This window comes from Perca flavescens, chromosome 16, assembly GCF_004354835.1.
Source record: "Perca flavescens isolate YP-PL-M2 chromosome 16, PFLA_1.0, whole genome shotgun sequence".
Classification (NCBI taxonomy): Eukaryota; Metazoa; Chordata; class Actinopteri; order Perciformes; family Percidae; genus Perca; species Perca flavescens.
Window position 1 is genome coordinate 8,847,583 of NC_041346.1, and position 18,458 is coordinate 8,866,040.

General features: G+C 40.5%; 1 protein-coding gene across 1 annotated transcript; it reads left to right on the forward strand.

Annotated features, from left to right (window-relative positions):
• Positions 1-165: 165 nt before the first annotated feature.
• LOC114571299 (uncharacterized) lies at positions 166-18,456 on the forward strand. Its single transcript, XM_028602185.1, has 11 exons — positions 166-468; positions 810-905; positions 7,741-8,403; positions 9,636-10,434; positions 10,576-10,879; positions 14,715-14,789; positions 16,413-16,475; positions 17,603-17,759; positions 18,016-18,116; positions 18,209-18,268; positions 18,355-18,456. Exons 3-11 carry the CDS (start codon positions 8,016-8,018, stop codon positions 18,454-18,456), a joined length of 2,049 nt encoding a protein of 682 aa, XP_028457986.1. The 5' UTR covers positions 166-468; positions 810-905; positions 7,741-8,015.
• Positions 18,457-18,458: the final 2 nt, after the last annotated feature.

The following is an 18,458-nucleotide window of genomic DNA, read 5'->3' on the forward strand; positions in this document are numbered from 1 at the left end:
GAAATGGTGCCCTCTAGTGGCCACATCTTTAAACCGCAACCCCACAGTGTTGTATTTTTCATAAGCCTCGCCCCTGTGCAGCCTCATAAGCAATCACCACTCAGTCTTTGGCTTCAAGCAATATGTGGGCCATTCGTATTTCCTGAACTCCGCCTGTCAGGGAAAACTGCCCACAACAAACCCCACAATTTAAATGATTACGTTTAGACTAAGTTTAGAAAAGGTCAACGTTGGGGTCAGGGCTTCGATTTAAATAAAAGTAAGATTCGTACGCGGTCTGTTAGAAGATAAAACATGCCTGAAATAGTGAACTCAGGAACATAATTTCCCTTTAGTGTTTTGCCTCGGGGAAACGGATTAAATCAGTGCCACACTCCACAAGATTGATAATTAGCTTAGCTTCCTAATTATCAAAAAACCTCGGCTTTCTTGGAAGAAAGTAACTCGAGTGACTCTTCCAGAATTAAGGTACCAACCGAACGCAGCTGAAAGAAGTGTCAGTGTGTGTTGTTTGCGTTTGTTTTGATGTCTAAGTCAGGAGTATTAACGTATAAGTGATGGTAACGATAAACAACTTTTGAAATTGGCACAGACTGTTTGCTAGCTTACCAACCGTGTTCTCCAACGTTACTCTGTTACAGTTCATATAAGACACATAAGTTGCTAAATTCAGCAGTTCGACGAATGTGGAGGCCTAAATGTGTATGAGGGGAACTCAGTAAACGGTCGGTGGCGGTTTGTTGTGCCGTGTGTGTGCCATGGAGACATGGGGGTGGGTCTTTTCAACCGTCTCTGGTCTCTCTCCTAAGTTTTGCGGTTGTCAGGGCGACCGACCCCAGTTGCCATGAAAGTGTGCCAGTGAAATCTCTGCAGTCTTTTGACAATCATGCCATCTATAATATAAGGTAAGTTTGCAATGCATTACTGTCGATACAAATGTTATCGAAGTTATTTTATCTCCGCAATACGTTTATTGTTAAGTTGATGCTAGTTATGTGCTCTTCCGCCACCAGCCTGACTGGTTGGACTTGGTTACGATAACTGTTGTTAAACAAGTCTTCCTTGACGTTTTTTCATACAGCCTTACGTTACATGGGTAAACTATTGTTTTAAACAAATTGTATTGTTGCTGTAACGTTAGTGCTGCTTGTCTGAAACTTTGGACCAGAAACAGCCTGTTGGCATCAGTTTAGCTGTTGTTTCCTTGCATGGCTCTCAGTGCATGGTTAGGCTAACGCTATATGTTTTCACACGGTCTGTGCAGGAAACTTATTTTTTTTATAGACTAGACACCATCTCAAAAAATCACTGTGGCTGCACAGATTTTTGGAATACACTGTGTCCTCTAAAGGATGTTATCACCAGGAAAAGTAACTAGCTGTCTGAAGCCAAAACTTATCTATCTATCTATCTATCTATCGCTATCTATCTATATCTCCTTGAGTAAATGGTATTTGATGATCTTGGAAAAGAGGATGTTGGAAAAGAGGATGTTGCAAATGCAGTAACAATGGAAATTTCAATTAAATTGTTTATTGAAACATTTAGGAAAATTAGTTGTGAAATCTGCCATTTTTGATTAAATTAAAGATTTTCTGCGAGTTTCTGGAAGGCCACTGAAATAGAAACTCGGGAAGAAATACAGCCTCTTGTAATTAATAATAAACCTTATATATTCACTAAATGCAGGTCATAGTACCTAACTATACCTAAAACCTATTTATCAATTAATTGTTTAGTCTATAAAATATTAGAAAATAGTTAGAAATGCCCATCACAATTTCCTAGCACCAAGGTCCAACTGTCCAAACAACACCCATATGATACATATACAGGGAAATAAAACGAAGAAATGCAGCAAATCCTCACAATTTAAAAAAAGCTGGAACCAGATCATGTTTGACAAATTCCTTAAATATTTAACTGATTATTGAAATTGTTGATACATTTTTTTTTATCAAGTAATTGATCAATTGACTTATAATGTCAACAGGATTCTAAATAATTGTACAGTTTTTTCAGTCACTGTTTTCACCAGTCCCCTCTGCAGAGTGTATACTGTGCCTTCAGCTCTCCTTGTGCCTCCTAATGAGATTAGCTGTCATACATTAGTCACCCGGCCATCCTAGACAGGACAAATCCAATACTCGCTCTAGCTCTGCCAGCCCGTGGGACAGCTCCAGCTACACTTGTGCTCACTGTGCTTAAAATTCAGCCGGTGTCATCCTGTAAAACTAAATCAGGTAGTGTCCCTATTGGCCACTGCAAGGCTGAATGATTTGACAGCTTTGGTGGGACTGGGAATGACAGAGCCTGGCAGAAATTGTCCCTCTTTTTCTATCATTGCTTTTCCTTCCTGCTCTCTGTCTGTCTGTCTGTCTGTCTGTCTGTCTGTCTGTCTGTCTGTCTGTCTGTCTCTTGCTCCTACACCTCCACTCCACATGTCCAACCTTAGCTTGCCTGACAGTCAGGTGATTACAGCCCTGCTGCTGTCTGGCAAGCTGAGCTAGCCTCCTGTCCTGGATATATACTGATGATCATTGTCTGTTTACAATCGGTGTAGCCCCCTGTAAGGGCCTTAGAGTAGCTTAATCCCCCCCTCCCCCAATCTCGTAGCTGAGATGAATCCTTAGTTCCCCGGGGAATGAACAGGGAGCATAAGCAGAGCAACAGGTGAGTTTGTTTCTTTGCTTTGTTTTTACCAAAGACAAGCTTAGAAATCAAACAATTACATTTTGTTATGGCTTTGATTTCACTAGAAGTATGTTGCTGCCATTCTGCTAAATTGGGTTACTGTTGGCCACACATACTATAACGCATACGGAAACCGTTACTTAAGTAGAAGTAAGCATCCGTACAGAAGAATCCCAATCACCCGCCTTTGGTACTTGACAGTTTCCGATCATGCTTGATTTTGGGAAAAAAACCCAGTCCTTCATAGCTGGTTAAAGGTGGAGCTGATTTGAAATCATTTATATACTTTTTGTTTAAATAATTTTTAGTTTGTAGTTTAAATAATATTGCATCATATTTTGTAAGCTTGTCTTACATTTTCAGTGGAAGATCTTAATTTGCAAAGTAACCAGTAACTGTAGCTGGCTCAGATGAAGTGAAATTCAAAGTACAATATTTCTCACTATAATGTAAGGGAGCACAAGAATATAGTAGCATAAAATTAAAATGCTTAAAGCTATAGTGCATAGTTTCTGCCACCCCCATTAGGAATTCTAAGTAATGACAACAAAACTGTTGGCGCGTCCATGTGATACAAGCCTTCCCCATCCTCCACACAGTTGCTAGTACCCAAGGAGGACACGGAGGATTAAAAAAAGATGATGGACTCTTCAGAAGAGGTCATTATCTTCACTTGAGTTTCTGTGTGGGAAAGTCACCGGACGACACAATCTTCTGAACATAGTCATACTGAGAAATACAGAGAGAGTTGTGTGGAGCTGAAACTCTTAATTAGCTTGGCAACGGTTTGAATGTAACGGACGTTTATCAATATCAAAAAGTTACGCACTAAAGCTAATATCTTACAATTGTACTTAAGTACTTAGGTTAATTTACTTTTCACCACTGGCTACAGGTTTTAATCAAACAGCTGCTTGTGTGTGAAAAATGTTTTCATCCTTGTCTCCTGGAGGGCTTGAGTCCTTGTGCTAGAGGAGGAAATGAATAAATAATGTCATAATTATACTGTGAGCTCTAGCTCTATTCATTCTGAAGTTATTGTTTTTCTAAACCTACCTCAAGTTGTTTATCTGCTGCGCTGTGTGCTCTCATTCCTTGTGGTCTACTTTAAATGCATAGTGAGTTTGCCATGTTGGCCAGTGTTGAGACTCTGCTGATTTGTGTGTGAAAGGGTTGTAGAGGGAGCATGATGTGAGTCTGTCAGTCGTACACACTGAGCCTTGTTTGTTCCTAACACAATCTAAACAAGTGTCTGTGGATGCACATGAGTGTGTTTGTATTTCTGAGGAAAGAAACTTGTGTGTTTTTGTGTTGGATAAGAGACATGTAAGAAGCACCAGGCTGAGGCTAATAATCTTCTTGCAGTAATCTGGGATATGGATGAAAGAAGCATAGATGCATGGTCAACACTTTACCCAATAATAATTGGAGTGTTACCGTGCAGAATGTGGTTTTTTAAAGTTAATTTCCTTGCATTAGGTTTTGAAAATTGTTTTGAAAAGTTCTATGACTTGGTATGTGGTCTGCTGGCTGCTGCTAAATACTGCTTGAACTTGAAAGTATTTTAATGACATTTGAGAATGTGGTTATTTAGCATATTATAGGGTATAAGCATATAAATTAATACCGATAAATTAAATATTTTGGAGTAAGGCACTGGCATGTATGTTAAGACTTGTCAGAGATTTATTGCAGCTTGTGTTCATGTTGTGGAGTTGCCATGGTGAGCGTTTCAGCTCTAGGCAAATACTTGGGGGACTTGATGTGACATTGGGAACCAGCAGTGTTATCCCAGCTCTGTTACATATGTCTATAATACAGATCTATAAATACTTAGCGACCTGACAGCAAAATATTTAAGCAAAGGGCAAAAAAATAAATGCTTGTGTAGACTAACACAGAAGTAATGTCACCTTGGAAAAGAGTCCTTAAGTGCTGCACCTCACACAAGATGTCAGACAATATGTCCTGTGACTGTCCTCTGACACCATTGCCACCTCCAAGTGGATAATGAATAAAATATCCCACATTAACGTACAAAGAAAACAATTAAAATAGGCCTGCACGATTCGGGGGAAAATATGAATCACGATTGTTTCGCATAGAATGGATATCACGATTCTCTGCCACGATTGTTTTTATTGTTTATTGCACACATGAACCATGACAAAACAAAATAAATTGGCAGTACCAAACATTTTTTTTGGCACCTATAGCACATTGCGCATCACCACAAGCCTGTAAACATAGAGGCTTCAATGAATAAAGAAAATAAAGCGGCCATTTAAGTACAGTAGGCTACCAAAACTAGTGACATATAACACATTGAACTAAATATGGCCCTGATACAGGCTCTATCTGAACTCCTTCAACATGGCTTTACATAATTAAGACATGTCAATCAACATGCTGCAGCTACAGCTTCAGTCTCTAGAGAAATGGAGTTTGTCTTTAACTGCTTGCCGTTCATGTCTTCAGCTGTCCTATCAAAATAAAGGCCGAAAATGCCCCATTTTTAAATAAATTTTAAAAAGTCATTTAAATATTAAGTCGCAAACGGGTGAATCGAGATTGCGATTTTATATAATTAATCATGCAGGCCTAAATTTAAATACATTTGTTTTTATACTGCAAAGAGGCATGGTATTTGTCACACTTGGTCACAAGCACTTACACATTGCTTACAATGCAAAATGACAATGAGACAAGGACGCTATCACAATGAGACAAGGACGCTATCACAATGAGACAAGGACGCTATCACAATGAGACAAGGACGCTATCACAATGAGACAAGGACGCTATCACAATGAGACAAGGACGCTATCACAATGAGACAAGGACGCTATCACATAGAAACTGCTGAAAAAAAGCACATTGCTTCAGTGAAGGAAATAAAGAAAGAATAACACAACTAAAAGCTTTTAATGAATCAATGAACTTTAGCTGGTAGCTTGTTTGTGCTTTGCCACAGCATTCTGTATAATAAATCATTTCACTGCACAAGTTAAACAATTTACAGTCGCAAGATTAACAGATTTACAGTATTCCATAAGGATATAACCCCCCAGTCCACCTGATCCACTTCCACAGCTCTGTCTTCACACCTCATGTCATATTAATTTGTCAAAATTCAGAAATGCTCAGATCAGATGCACTTAACAGCACAACCTAGGTCCACAGTGAATACTTTGTTATGATATTATTTAATCCATTTATTGCCACCAGAATGTGCAGTGGGACACATTAAGTAGTTAAGACCTGATGTGAGTGTGAGTAAAAAGATAGATGGATGACTGCCTCTAAATTTATTGAAAATTTCTGGTATAGGACATATAATCCTCTTATACCAGACTCAAAACAAAAGGATATAAACAAATTTGAAGCACACAAATTTCATAAATCACATTAATTTCATGATTATAAATAAATAAGTTACATAAATTACAAACCAGCTTTAAAATTTTACATTACATCTTTTGACAGACAAAATGTATCCAACCTTTTCTTGAAAGAGTTAACCGAAGGGGAACGCACAACTTCTTCTGGAAGCTAGTTCCATGCTTTTACCGCACAAAGTGTGAAGAATTATTTTCTATTTTCAGGCATATTCTGGGGTAAAGTTTTAAAGAAGAATTCCTTCTTAAATCATAAATATTACTCAAAAAATGAAAGATGGGCTCAACAGTTTCATCATATATTCCATGTACAAGCTTATACACCTCAAACATGTCTCCTCTGTATCTTCTGTATACAAGAGTCAGCTCTTCTCTGGACCTTTTCAATCTTTTCTACATGTATGCGTTGTGGGGCAGGGAGCCAGTGGAGGTTCTGGAAGACCGGAGTGATGTGGTCACGGGAGCGTAAATGGGTGAGCAGACGAGCAGCAGAGTTCTGGATGTATTGAAGTTTATTAAGGTTTTGGACGATGAACCATATAGAATGCTATTGCAGTAATCAATTCTGGAAGCAATGAAGGCATGGATCAAGGTTTCAGCAGCAGAGAATGTAAGTGATGGGCAGAGACGGGCAGTGTTTTTGAGGTGGAAAAAGGCAGTTCTGGTGATTTGATTGACATGCTGTTCGAAGGTGAGGTTGCTGTCAAAAATAACTCCAAAGTTGCGGATGTGTGGGGAGGGAGACGGAGTGGAGTTGTCGATGGTGAGGCAGAAGTTTTGAGTTCTTTTGGTGAGGGATTTGGGACCGATGTCAGATTGGTCACATTTGAGTTTGAGGAAGTTGGTTTGCATCCATGATTTAATTTCACTGAGGCAGTTGGGCAGAGTGGAGTGAGTTGCAGTGGTGATTGATTTGGTGGAGCTGTAGAGCTGAACGTCATCAGGGTAGCAATGGAAGCACAGACCATGACGGCGTATGATGTTACCAAGAGGCAGCATGTAGTAGAGGATGAACAGGAGAGGACCCAGCACTGAGCCCTGGCGGACGCCTTGGGACAGAGGAGCGGGAGAGGTGGTTCAGTTGTTGATGTTGATAAACTGTCTGTTGGTAAGATATGATCTGAGCCAGGAGAGGGCAGTACCAGTGATGTTGAGGAAGGAAACAAGGCGAAAGAGAAGAATGGTGTGGTTGACGGTGTCAAAGGCTGCAGTGAGGTCCAGGAGGATTAGGATGCTGAGGTGACCAGAATTGTGTGTGTGTGTGTGTGTGTGTGTGTGTGTGTGTGTGTGTGTGTGATGTGTGTGTGTGTGTGTGTGTGTGTGTGTGTGTGTGTGTGTGTGTGTGTGTGTGTGTGTGTGTGTGTGTGTGTGTGTGTGTGTGTGTGTGTGTGTGTGTGTGTGTGTGTGTGTGTGTTACTGCATCCATAGAACCAGAACCGAATTTCAGGTACCAGTGAAATTAACAGCTAGACGAAACAAGGGGACACGCCAAATCTCTACATGAGCCACAACCGAGTTCTTATAGTTGGATAAAGTTGTGGGGAAAACAATACTGGGAACCTAGCAAAAGGCCCTTTCTGAACAGGCACATACTCCATACGGGCACTGCACTAGTGTACTAAACAGCTGGTACTATTTTGTGTTTCAGGAACTTCATCCAAAGAGATCTCTTCCTTAAGACTAAAGACTGACTGAGTTCCCCTGAGCTGTACCTCTGGACTGTTACCGACCTACGTACTGACAGGACCTGCAATCAGTCTGTAGCCATGACTTTAAAAGTGGGACAATGACTCTGCAGTGACAGTGAGGTCACTGTAGAGCCAGATCAACAAGAAAAGATGCCGGCCGTTACTGTGCCTGGCCGATACAGTAACTGAGGTTAAAGCTCAGACCTGAGCGAGGCCACAATTAGCTGATAGGTGAATGGAGACAAGAAAGAACACCGAAGCAGGGGTTGTTTTCTGGACCCCCGCCCCGATCCGCACCTCACCAACCAGCTCTGTAATATCGGAGGATGTGTGGAAGGATGAGGAGGAAGAACCGGCAGAGAACGATGATGACTTTGTTAGCCAGATGGATGACAATGGCATCATTGGACTATCGGAAGCACTGGAGGATGTGGAGTTGGGGGAATCTTGTAGTGATTCAGATGCAGAATGCAATCCAAACTTGCACCCTGGACCCCTCACCCCAGAGGACACAGACCCTAGTAGGCATGAGAGGGATACACCCGAGGAGCTGAGTTACAACCTGAGTGAACATCTGTCCCACACCGAATCACCAGGAGAGGATGCACAAATGCTGTCACCATGTGAGTCTTTGATTGTGTTTCATCTCATTTCTTAACCTTGACTGTGGTATTTCCTAATGTTCCTGGACTAACACACTTAAAGGAGCATACCACTCTGTTTGTTTTTTTAAGATCAACTTTTTATTATTTTTTTGAACATACAGAACAGACAAATACAACTGAACAAGAACAACAACCCTCTCCCACTCCCCACCCTCTGCGGTCTTGAGGAAAACAAAAACAAACAAATTAAGAAAAACAAAAACCGAGATCACACCTTGCCTAGTCTCCTCTAATTCTTGTGATGCGGAGGTCATTAGGACTGATACTTGTGCTGCTGCGTTTTTCCAAAGGTCTATAGTCGATGACTTGGCTTTGTTAATCCTTGCTGTAGAGAGCTCAAGCATAACTATGTCCAGAAAATACGCCAACCACTGGTTCGTACAAAGCGTGTGTGTGGGGAGCCAGCGCTGAGCTATCATTTTCTTGGTCGCAGACAAAATAAACCCCTGATATTTACTATAATAGATTACACAATTCAAGAAATTTTAAAGAACCTGCCTATTGATTTTTATATCATGCATAAATAAATGGACACCAATAGCTGCCTGGAAATGCAGGGAAAATGCATGTATTCAAGAGTTTTAGTCAAAGTACCATACATAATAATATAATATGTTCCCCCTAGAGTTGCCGTCCAGACATGGTTTAAGATATATAAAAAATGTAAATCTGATGGGAATAATATTTTTAAATTAAATCTACTCCTTCTCATTCATTGAAAAATCCAGATCTATGAATATGCAAATATAGTCCATTGTCCAAGTTTAATGATAGATGCAACATGTTTCTTACGTCACTGAAAAGCCCATATATTAGTGTATATGTGCTTGAAGCTTCAGGTTTCCACATCACACTGTAAGTTGTGTACTGGACCACGATGGGCCTCTTAAATTGTTGTGATTTAAGCACAGTGACATTTTTCTCCTTTAGCAGATAATTGTAAAAACACCCGTTTAGTCTCAAACATCATTCTGCACAGTGGAGGTCAAGTAACAATAAGCAAAACATAGGGTTTTAACAATGTTCTGAATATACGGTAAGCTAATGTCTTTTTTCATATAGTGCTTGGGCAATGCCAGTAAAGTCCTTTAAATTTGATTCATAACTCATTAAAAGCTAGACGAGCTAGACTCTTTTCTTGTGGGAGACAATGAATAGACGTTTAATCTCTCCATGTTTTTGTTTTTCAGTTGAAGACTTGACTGGTAGCTTAAAAGCACAGACAGTTGATCAGGAGGTGAGGCAGATGAAAGACAAGCAGGGGACAGAGTGCGTCCCTGAGTGGGACAAATACTTGGACGGAGAGGAAGCAGGGAAGAGGATTGACCCGAAGAGAAAGAAAAATAACAACATTGGAACATCAAGAGAGCTTGGAACTACGAATGACTTGGCTGAGAGCTATATTGCCAAAGGAGATATTGAGAAGATCAGCTCTACGTTATCTTGTAGTACTCGCCTGTTAGTCGTGGAACCCGCTACAGTCTCCAATCATCACTGCCAAATATCCCAGCCTGCCTCACCTGCCACAGCCCTCACTTTTCCCCTCCTTCGCCACTTCACTGCTGAGGAACTAGCGGCTGCTCCGGGGATTGACGCTGAAACCTTTCCAGAGATAAGCTTGACAGAAAGTCATCCAGAATCACACAGGAGCCACACAAGCCTCAAGTCCAGTCCTCATCCAGATGTTAAGCTCAGGGCTTCTCTTCAGCTTGCGGCCATGTTTTCTGAAGAAGTTATGTCCAATCCTGACAGCGGAGTAAGTTATGAGCCTATAAAGGCATCAGATAAGTCAAATAAGTCTCATAAACAGCCTACTCCCTTACCAAGGAAGATTATGCAGCTCTCTCCTGAAGCAACATATTCAAGGACGCATTCCCTCAGCACAGCCAAGGCAGAATCCTTAAAATTCAAACATAAGAACCCAAATCCTGACAGAGAGCCGAGGACACCCACAGCCATGAATAATGCAGCTGAAGTGAATGAATCCAGGTGAGCCAAATTCCCAAAGCTATTTATGTTTTTACCATGCCTTATGTTGTAGCGTTTTTTTATACTTCCTTCATACATCATGATTGTAGTTTTTTTTTGTTTCATAAAAAGCACTCAAGATGACTTTAATTGTATTTTCAGAAAAGAGCCTCTGAGTTACCGCATACCAGACTTTTCCCAGGTGGAGCCCAGGGTCCGTTTCCCCAAAGGTGGTTACAAGCCCCCCAAGAGCAAACACTCTTTCAAGAGGGAGTTCCAGTCACCTGAGCCCCCATTACTGTTCAAATCCCCTGCTGACATTGTAAAAGAAATCCTACTGAACACCACTGATAGATCTCCTGCCTCATCTGACTCTTACAAACCACCAACCAGTGCCCCCAACTCCACTGTGCCTCAGGAGTTCAGAGATCGCCAGCAGGCCACCACGCTACTCAACCAACTACAGGTACTGGTAGGGAATAAAGGCCTTTTTATGGTTGTGCGTAGAAATGATGGCGTACCCCCGCAGACCCCTCTGCGTCTATTCTGGACCCTACTCCGTAGCCTGATGTGCACCTCTCAAAAAATTTAACTACACGTCGCAGTGAAGCATGTCGCTCGGCCGTGGCTTGGTAGCGTAGCATTTCCCCCGACTCATTTCCTGGTTCTCCTTCTCCATAAACAACTGCTAAAGATTTCCCACCGTGGTCAGAAAGCACAGGGGAGACACTTTGTTTCTCTCACTATGACTCTAGAGTCGGTACTCGCTCCGGAGCTAATTGCCGTCACTGTCTCACTGATCCCTCGCTCTATCACCCCTCCCCACACACACACACACCGGCTCGACGCACACACCATCGCACAAGTGTAAACATCAGGCCACTTACATAGGCTACGGCGAAAGCTCTGGGTGGAGCCTATGCACAACTGTAAAACAGGCGAGTACATCTACACTATGCTGGCTGAATTTTAAAGAATGCTTTGGAAAACCTGTCTTTTTGCCAGCTGAAAACTAAGTTTTTTGAAATTGGTCTAGCGGTTGGATAAAGATTAAAACACTGATAAACACTGATATAAGCCTGTTAAAAAACTACAGGTGTTATTAAGTTGTATGTATGTTTTATTTTGTCAGACAGCTTTTGACTGAAGATTGCAATTGATAGTGATTTGGTGTACATGCAGCATGCAGGAGTTACTGTTCACCTAGTCTGACTCACCGAATGTAGACTGGCCCCCTATTTCAGACGGCATTCACCTCCCCTCCCACTTTCTCCACTATCTATGATAGCGATTGAAATGGGTTTAAAGAAATACAAACAAGCCAGAAGGTTTTATTCTCTATCCCGGAATGAGAAGCATTGCAAACAGACCTATCTCCACAGCGCTGTGTGGAAGTGCAAGACTACTGTTTGCCTAGGTCACATCACTCATTTATGCTGGTCAGTTTTCTGACAACAGAATTTTTTTTTTTAAATGTGAACAACTTAATTGTGACTCGCGAGTTTGGCTAAATTGAAACACAGTATAGGAACCAGACTTTCTGTCCCACTCCCTAACAGAGATTGGTGCACAGTTTTGTTGTTTGAGGAGGGGTAAAAGAGATTATTTAGACATTAATTAGACAGGCAGGCTGTTATTATAAGAATGTAATGCCATATCAGGCATAGCCTTTAGTCAGACAAACCCTATGAGCTGAGAAGACAATACATGTATTTGGCCTTTTATCTAAGTTTCACTTTTTTGTGTGTCATTTGTGGCTCATTAGAAGAAAACTCCTGTAAACTAGCCTAAGTCAAAGCACATCAGGTCACATCTGGTCACTACACGTCCCTTAAAGCCCATGTGTTCAATTAAAGACACCAGACCGTGATGTAATTGTTGGTGTAAATCTGATGTGGTTAAACAGATTTGTCCCACACGGTAAAGGAATATAGGCTATTACAGGTAGAAAATGAACATAGGCGACTGAAAAGGTTGTAGCCATAGACTGTCATTGATTGTAACCACAAGTGCAGGCTATATTTTCACCTTTCCGTCCCTGATCTAACGTTCTCTCTCTGTAGCACTACTACGACAGTATTTGTTGATGGCCTGTAGGCTATATATCCAACCAGGCCCCCACATACAGCGCTCAGTCCAGTATCCAACGTGAGTGTATCTCTCACTGGGCAGCTAATATGCATTCAAAGTTATAGGCTAATCTGGCCAGGTTGGCTCGGTGGGTAGAGCGGACACACATACTGTATACTGCAAGGTTTATGCCTCGACGCAGAGCTCCAGGGTTTGAATCCGACCTATGACAATTTCCTGCATGTCTACCCCTTTCTAGCTGTCCTGTCAAATTAAAGGCGGAAAAGCCCCCAAAAAAAACAAAGTTATAGGCTAATTAATTATTGACGTCTGAAGCCAAAGCCAGTCAGAGAGACTTAAAATAGTAAATAAATCTCCGTAAAGCATACGGAGCTGCAGATTCTCTGATAATTCAGTGTTGGTTCATCGTCACGTCATGCGAACCTCTGACATCGCACATTATCTTTTTTATACATTTAAGAAATAGGCTATTGTTTATAGTCTATATGAGATCTGAATGTGCCCATTGAGCAGTATATCAGTATAATTCCTGGCTCAAAGTAAAATTCAACGAGCTAATCCATTGCACTGGGCACCTGAGTGGAATAAACACATGGCTCACAAGGAATGGAAGAAGAAAAGTATGGCGAGGGAACACAAAAGTAGTCCCCTTAAAAAAATCGCTCCGTGACCTTTCCGGGGTTCCGTACCATCTAAATCGAACAGGATCCCTAAAAGAATCTTTAGAAAACATAAAAGGTTTTCCTATTTTCTTAAAATAGTCCTAAGGGGAATTTCCTTGAGGAAATTGCAACTACTTCACTACCATCCATGCTCATTCCCAGAGCCAGCTGTCCTTTTGACATTCCTTCTTTCTGTAGCAACCAAGTCAAACAACTAGACATCATGTACTGAGCTGGGAAGGCACACCGAAGTGAAGTTAAACTTCAAAGTTTGTTTATATTGAATACTGAAGAATAAATTAAATTACTCTGTGGTACCAAAATGAATAATGATGATTAGACTTTCTTCATTCTGCTGCCTGATTTTATAAATATTTTAATAGGGATTATCAACCAGATGCCCTTTCTATTGAAGTCTTGGAAGGCGTAGGGATAGTTTTTTTGCCAGGTTATCAATATAACCTTTCCCTTGTGTGTTTTGGTCCATATTTCAGTATTACATTCTTAATGCTTTATTTGCAATCAGTCTTCTACACCAAGGCAATTACAAAGCTTGGACTTGAGACTTATCTCTATACTACACAAAATTTTGATTAAAAGTGGGAAGTGGAATAAGGTCTGCAGATCATTGACCTTGAGACAACACAATCTACTTTTTCCTCACTTATACTGTGATATAGTAATAATATCTTTCAGGACGTAACTTTTGTTTTTTAAATAAATGTACTTCTAAAATTGCAGTTCACTACTGTTTTTTTCTCCCATTGCACCACCTACTCGCTACTGCACAAGTCCCATGCTATGTTCATACTAGTCTTAGTATGATAATAGAGAGTCCATACATTTATTTTGCCATTTAGTTAGTCAATGTACACGAGGCACGACATAGCCAAAAGTATGCAGACACACATACATTACTCCAATATTCGATGTTGCACGTCGTTCCAATACCACAGACATCATTTTGCTGCTGGAATTGCTTTCCACTAGATTCTGGAACCTGGCTGCAAGGATTTGCTCCCATTCAGCCACAACGGCATTATTGAGATGCAACACTGATAATTGTTGATGAGACCTGGCTCACAACAGGTGTCCCAGTTCACCCCAAAGCTGTCGGATGACGTTTGGTTGTCTTCCACACCAAACTGGGAAAAACATTTCTTTACCTGTCTTTGGGCATCGTCATGTTGAAACAGTAAAGTGCCTAACTGTTGACACGCTGTCTGAAATGTTATTATATGCTGTTGCATTTAGATTTTGTTTCATTGGAATAAAGAGGCCCAAAGGAGAAAAAATAGCCGTACACTTTTTTTTTTTTACAACTTCTCTGTTTATCTGTGACAGACTTAGGCTATAATTTATGAACAGAAGCTAAATCCTGCTCCATATTCTTTGCCCTCTCATTCCTTTCCTCCACTTTTTTGCCCAACTTCTCTCTTCCTTTTCTTTTTCATTCCTCTCTTTTTTTTTTGTCTCACATGGTCATTTTTTTTCCTCTCTCCCCTTCCTCTTACTTTCATTTTTCCTCTTGCTCTCCTTTCACTGCAGGATGACTACAACAGACTGCTGACTAAGTACGCTGAGGCAGAGAACACCATTGATCGCCTGCGTCTGGAAGCCAAGGTAGTTATTTTAGAAATCCTGCTATAATTTATCACAATTTAATGGTGTGCAAGAAGTCAGGGGGTTTTGAGAAACAGTACAGTACACACATATAGATTGATTTCTGGTCTCAATTTTAAATCACTAGAGCACCTCCCAAGTTATGAGAAAGCTTCAAAATTATGATTCTTTTTTTTTTTCAAATATTTTATTACATTTTTCAATTATTTATCAAAACACAGACGTATAAATGGTTAACAAAAATACTCACTTCTACAATGCTGTGGCTTTCACTGAATAAAGGGGCAGCAGTGAAAGCACTATTATGTCTGTTTTAGCTTCCCACTAGTTTTATTTTGACAATTTATGATCCATCTCCTTCACATCTTATTTCTGATAGTTCTGTAAGAGGCATCGTGCAACAGCTTCTGTTTTATGTGCAAACATAGTTACTGTGTAGAGAAGTGGAGGCTCTTCTATAGTCTGTACAGTAATATCTGACAACAAAATACACTGTCTGTAAGCACCATGTACAGTGCACACAATCGTCTAATCAGGACCAGAATAAAAGCCAGGCTGGTACAGAGTGTGCAGGATACTAGGAACCACCAGAAGGCTCTTTTTAAAAACAAAAAAAACCCACAGTCCACATGACATGGCTAAACAAAACCGTCAACTGTAAGAAGGTCCTCTTGTGACCACACTCTTCCAGCCAGTGACTATTATCCCTTTGTGTGTGTGTTTTCTGCATCTGGCCGGTACTATTTTAGCATTCGTTAACATTCATTGGTGCAGCTCAAACATTATCCATCGATTGAGCAGATTGTAGGTTTCCTTCATTTTGGGGCTTTTTTCAATTTTAAAATGGTTTATAAAAATAATGTTAGTTAGTTAGTTAGTTAGTTAGTTATGTTTTATTTCCGTGTCATGCCCACATGGGATTACAAGACACCACAAATTTACTTATTTAACAAACCTCTTCCTGTCGCATGTACAACTCATTCGGAGAAATACATGAATACAAATATATATTCATATATACACACATATGTATATACACGTACACACATACCACACACAAACAACAAATTCTCATCTGCACTTTTTTCCTCTTCTCCCAAGCTTTATCTAGATAATTGGCTAATTCATATGTTTCATATGTGAACAGCCATCTCAATCTTTGAGCATCATCCATATTTACCAAATCAATCTCTGCTTTTATCCTACAAAACAAAAAATCACGCTGTTCACAATAAAAAGGACAATAGAAAACTAAATGGAATTCATTTTCTATATCATTCAAACAACACATAGGACAGATCCATTTTTCCTCTTCTACATTAGCATATCGTCCTGTTTCAATAGTCAAAGGCAGAACACCAGATCTCACTTGAGCACATAAAGATCTTTGCCTTTTTGATAAATTATATACAACATAATTCTCAGTGCCATATTCTGGTTTTAGCATTACAAAAATACGCAATTTTGGCTTAGCCCATATATCGTCAGCCCACTGCTTTTTGTCTTTAGCAAACACAGATTCTTTAAACAAAGCTGAAGATGCTACTTTTTTGAATTTCAGATTCACATTCAAATATGTATCAGCTTGTTGTGTGTCTTTATTCCTCGACTTTATTTTTACAGGACCGATCTATAGAGAACCCACAGCCCAGGCCCAGACATTGTCAGCACATCACAGGCAGAGCAGTATGTCAGAACGAATGATGAGAAATCTCAGAAAATTGGGATAAGAAAGAAATGAAGGAGGAGAGACAGGATGAGTGTTGAAGTTTAGTGTAGTAGCTCCTTTAAAGAATTATTGACCCATTTCTCATAGAGCAGCAATGCTCCACAATCAGCAGCAATTAAAATCTGCTTACTGGGATCTCCGCCTCTCTTCCATCTCCTTCACCACAACACAGAACCACCATCTGTCTCCTCCTCCCTCTGCTAGTATAACATCACACAGGCAGGGTGTGAGGAGCGGCTTCACACTGAAATCTCCTGTCAGACTATTTTTCAATTTTTTATGTTGTGTAAACTGAATGATTAGTTTAAATAACAGGACATGCATCTTCTTAGACTTGAATCAAGGAATGCCATTCTATATTAACAATTGCGTAAAAACATAACCCAACACTCTTATCAGAGATAAATTCTAGTAGAAGTAATCCCAATCTTTGAGTTTCTTCATTAGTGTGTGTGTGTGTGTGTGTGTGTGTGTGTGTGTGTGTGTGTGTGTGTGTGTGTGTGTGTGTGTGTGTGTGTGTGTGTGTGTGTGTGTGTGTGTGTGTTTTAAAGGGACTGTTGAGGTCAGTTTAGGGTCATTATGATTTATTGCTTTGAGGGGAGGGACATCCATTCATTTTCATTCAATTCTGTTTGTGCGTTTCGAGAGAGGGGAGGTGCGACCACCTAGTGTACATGTTTAACTCCTTTATCACACTGTCCACCTTAAATCAGTCAGTCTTTTCTGCTTTGAAATGACGTGTTTGATGTTGTGGCTTTACAGTTCAGACAGAAAGTGGAAGCAAAAGACTAGATAACACTAGATGGGGATGTCATCTCTAATTCTTCCCGTATGTTTAGCAAATCCATCTCAATCTGACCATCTCTAATTCTTCCAAGTAGTATGATTAGATATTTTACCTACATGTTCAGAGTGAGAAACTTGGCCCAAGTCATTTCTGGAATAAGGTACCCAGAACTGACCAGCAATCCAAAAATGTGCAAGTCTTGAAATGTGACAGTAGTTGAAGTCGTTGATCTCACCATTCTTGTGGAAAGGAAAACGTTGTGCCAATAAACCACCTGACTTGTCATATCTCCACCAGGTGAACCTGTACTCTGACCCACCAAAGCCCGGCTACTTGGTGCAGTCAGGACCGAACCAGAACACTTTAAAGTTCATGATGCTGGACTTTCCCCAGGCTCAGAGAGCAGAGAACAACTCGGCCTCTCTTCATCCAAACGGACACAGCACTCCTCAGAGTACATTCATCCTATTCAATATTTACCATTCACTGCTGTCATATTCATCATTTCATCTTATAAATCAATGAATCGGCTTTCCTTCAGCCATCCGAGTCACACTGCTAAGCTGTACAATGAAATATTGTCACTTACATTTTTTATCAATGTGCATATGCAAAAAGAAAACTGTAATTTAGATGTTGCTAATGTTGCATCATGTACAACTCGCATGATATGACTTCTCTTTCTTTGCACCTGTCTGTCATATGGACAGGAAGTCCATTGGTCTGTCCTTCCACAAAAAGCCCAGACCAGCAGGTGGGACAGCAACTGGCCAACATTCTCTACAATCAGGCCGACAAGTTCCTCCATCAGGTAAATGACCTATTATCATCAGTGATGGAAATCTTTGCAGATTTGCTAGATGATGTGATAAAGAAATAAAGGTTTTGGTGTTCTTTATTCAGCTGCAGACTTTCGAGGATCTCTTAAAGGGCAAAAAACTCAAACCTTTTGAACAGATGAAGGTAAGAACAACCAATCGCAGTTTAAATCGTCTAAAGGCCATATCCAAACATCATATCCAAACTAATGAAGCCATACTCTACTTCAGGGCCTTTCGCAGCTTGCTGAGGGGCTCGACTCTTTAGAAAGGGGCTACCTGTTGGCAAGGGACGAGCACAAGCTACTGCTGCAGCGCGGGGCAGAAAATTGACC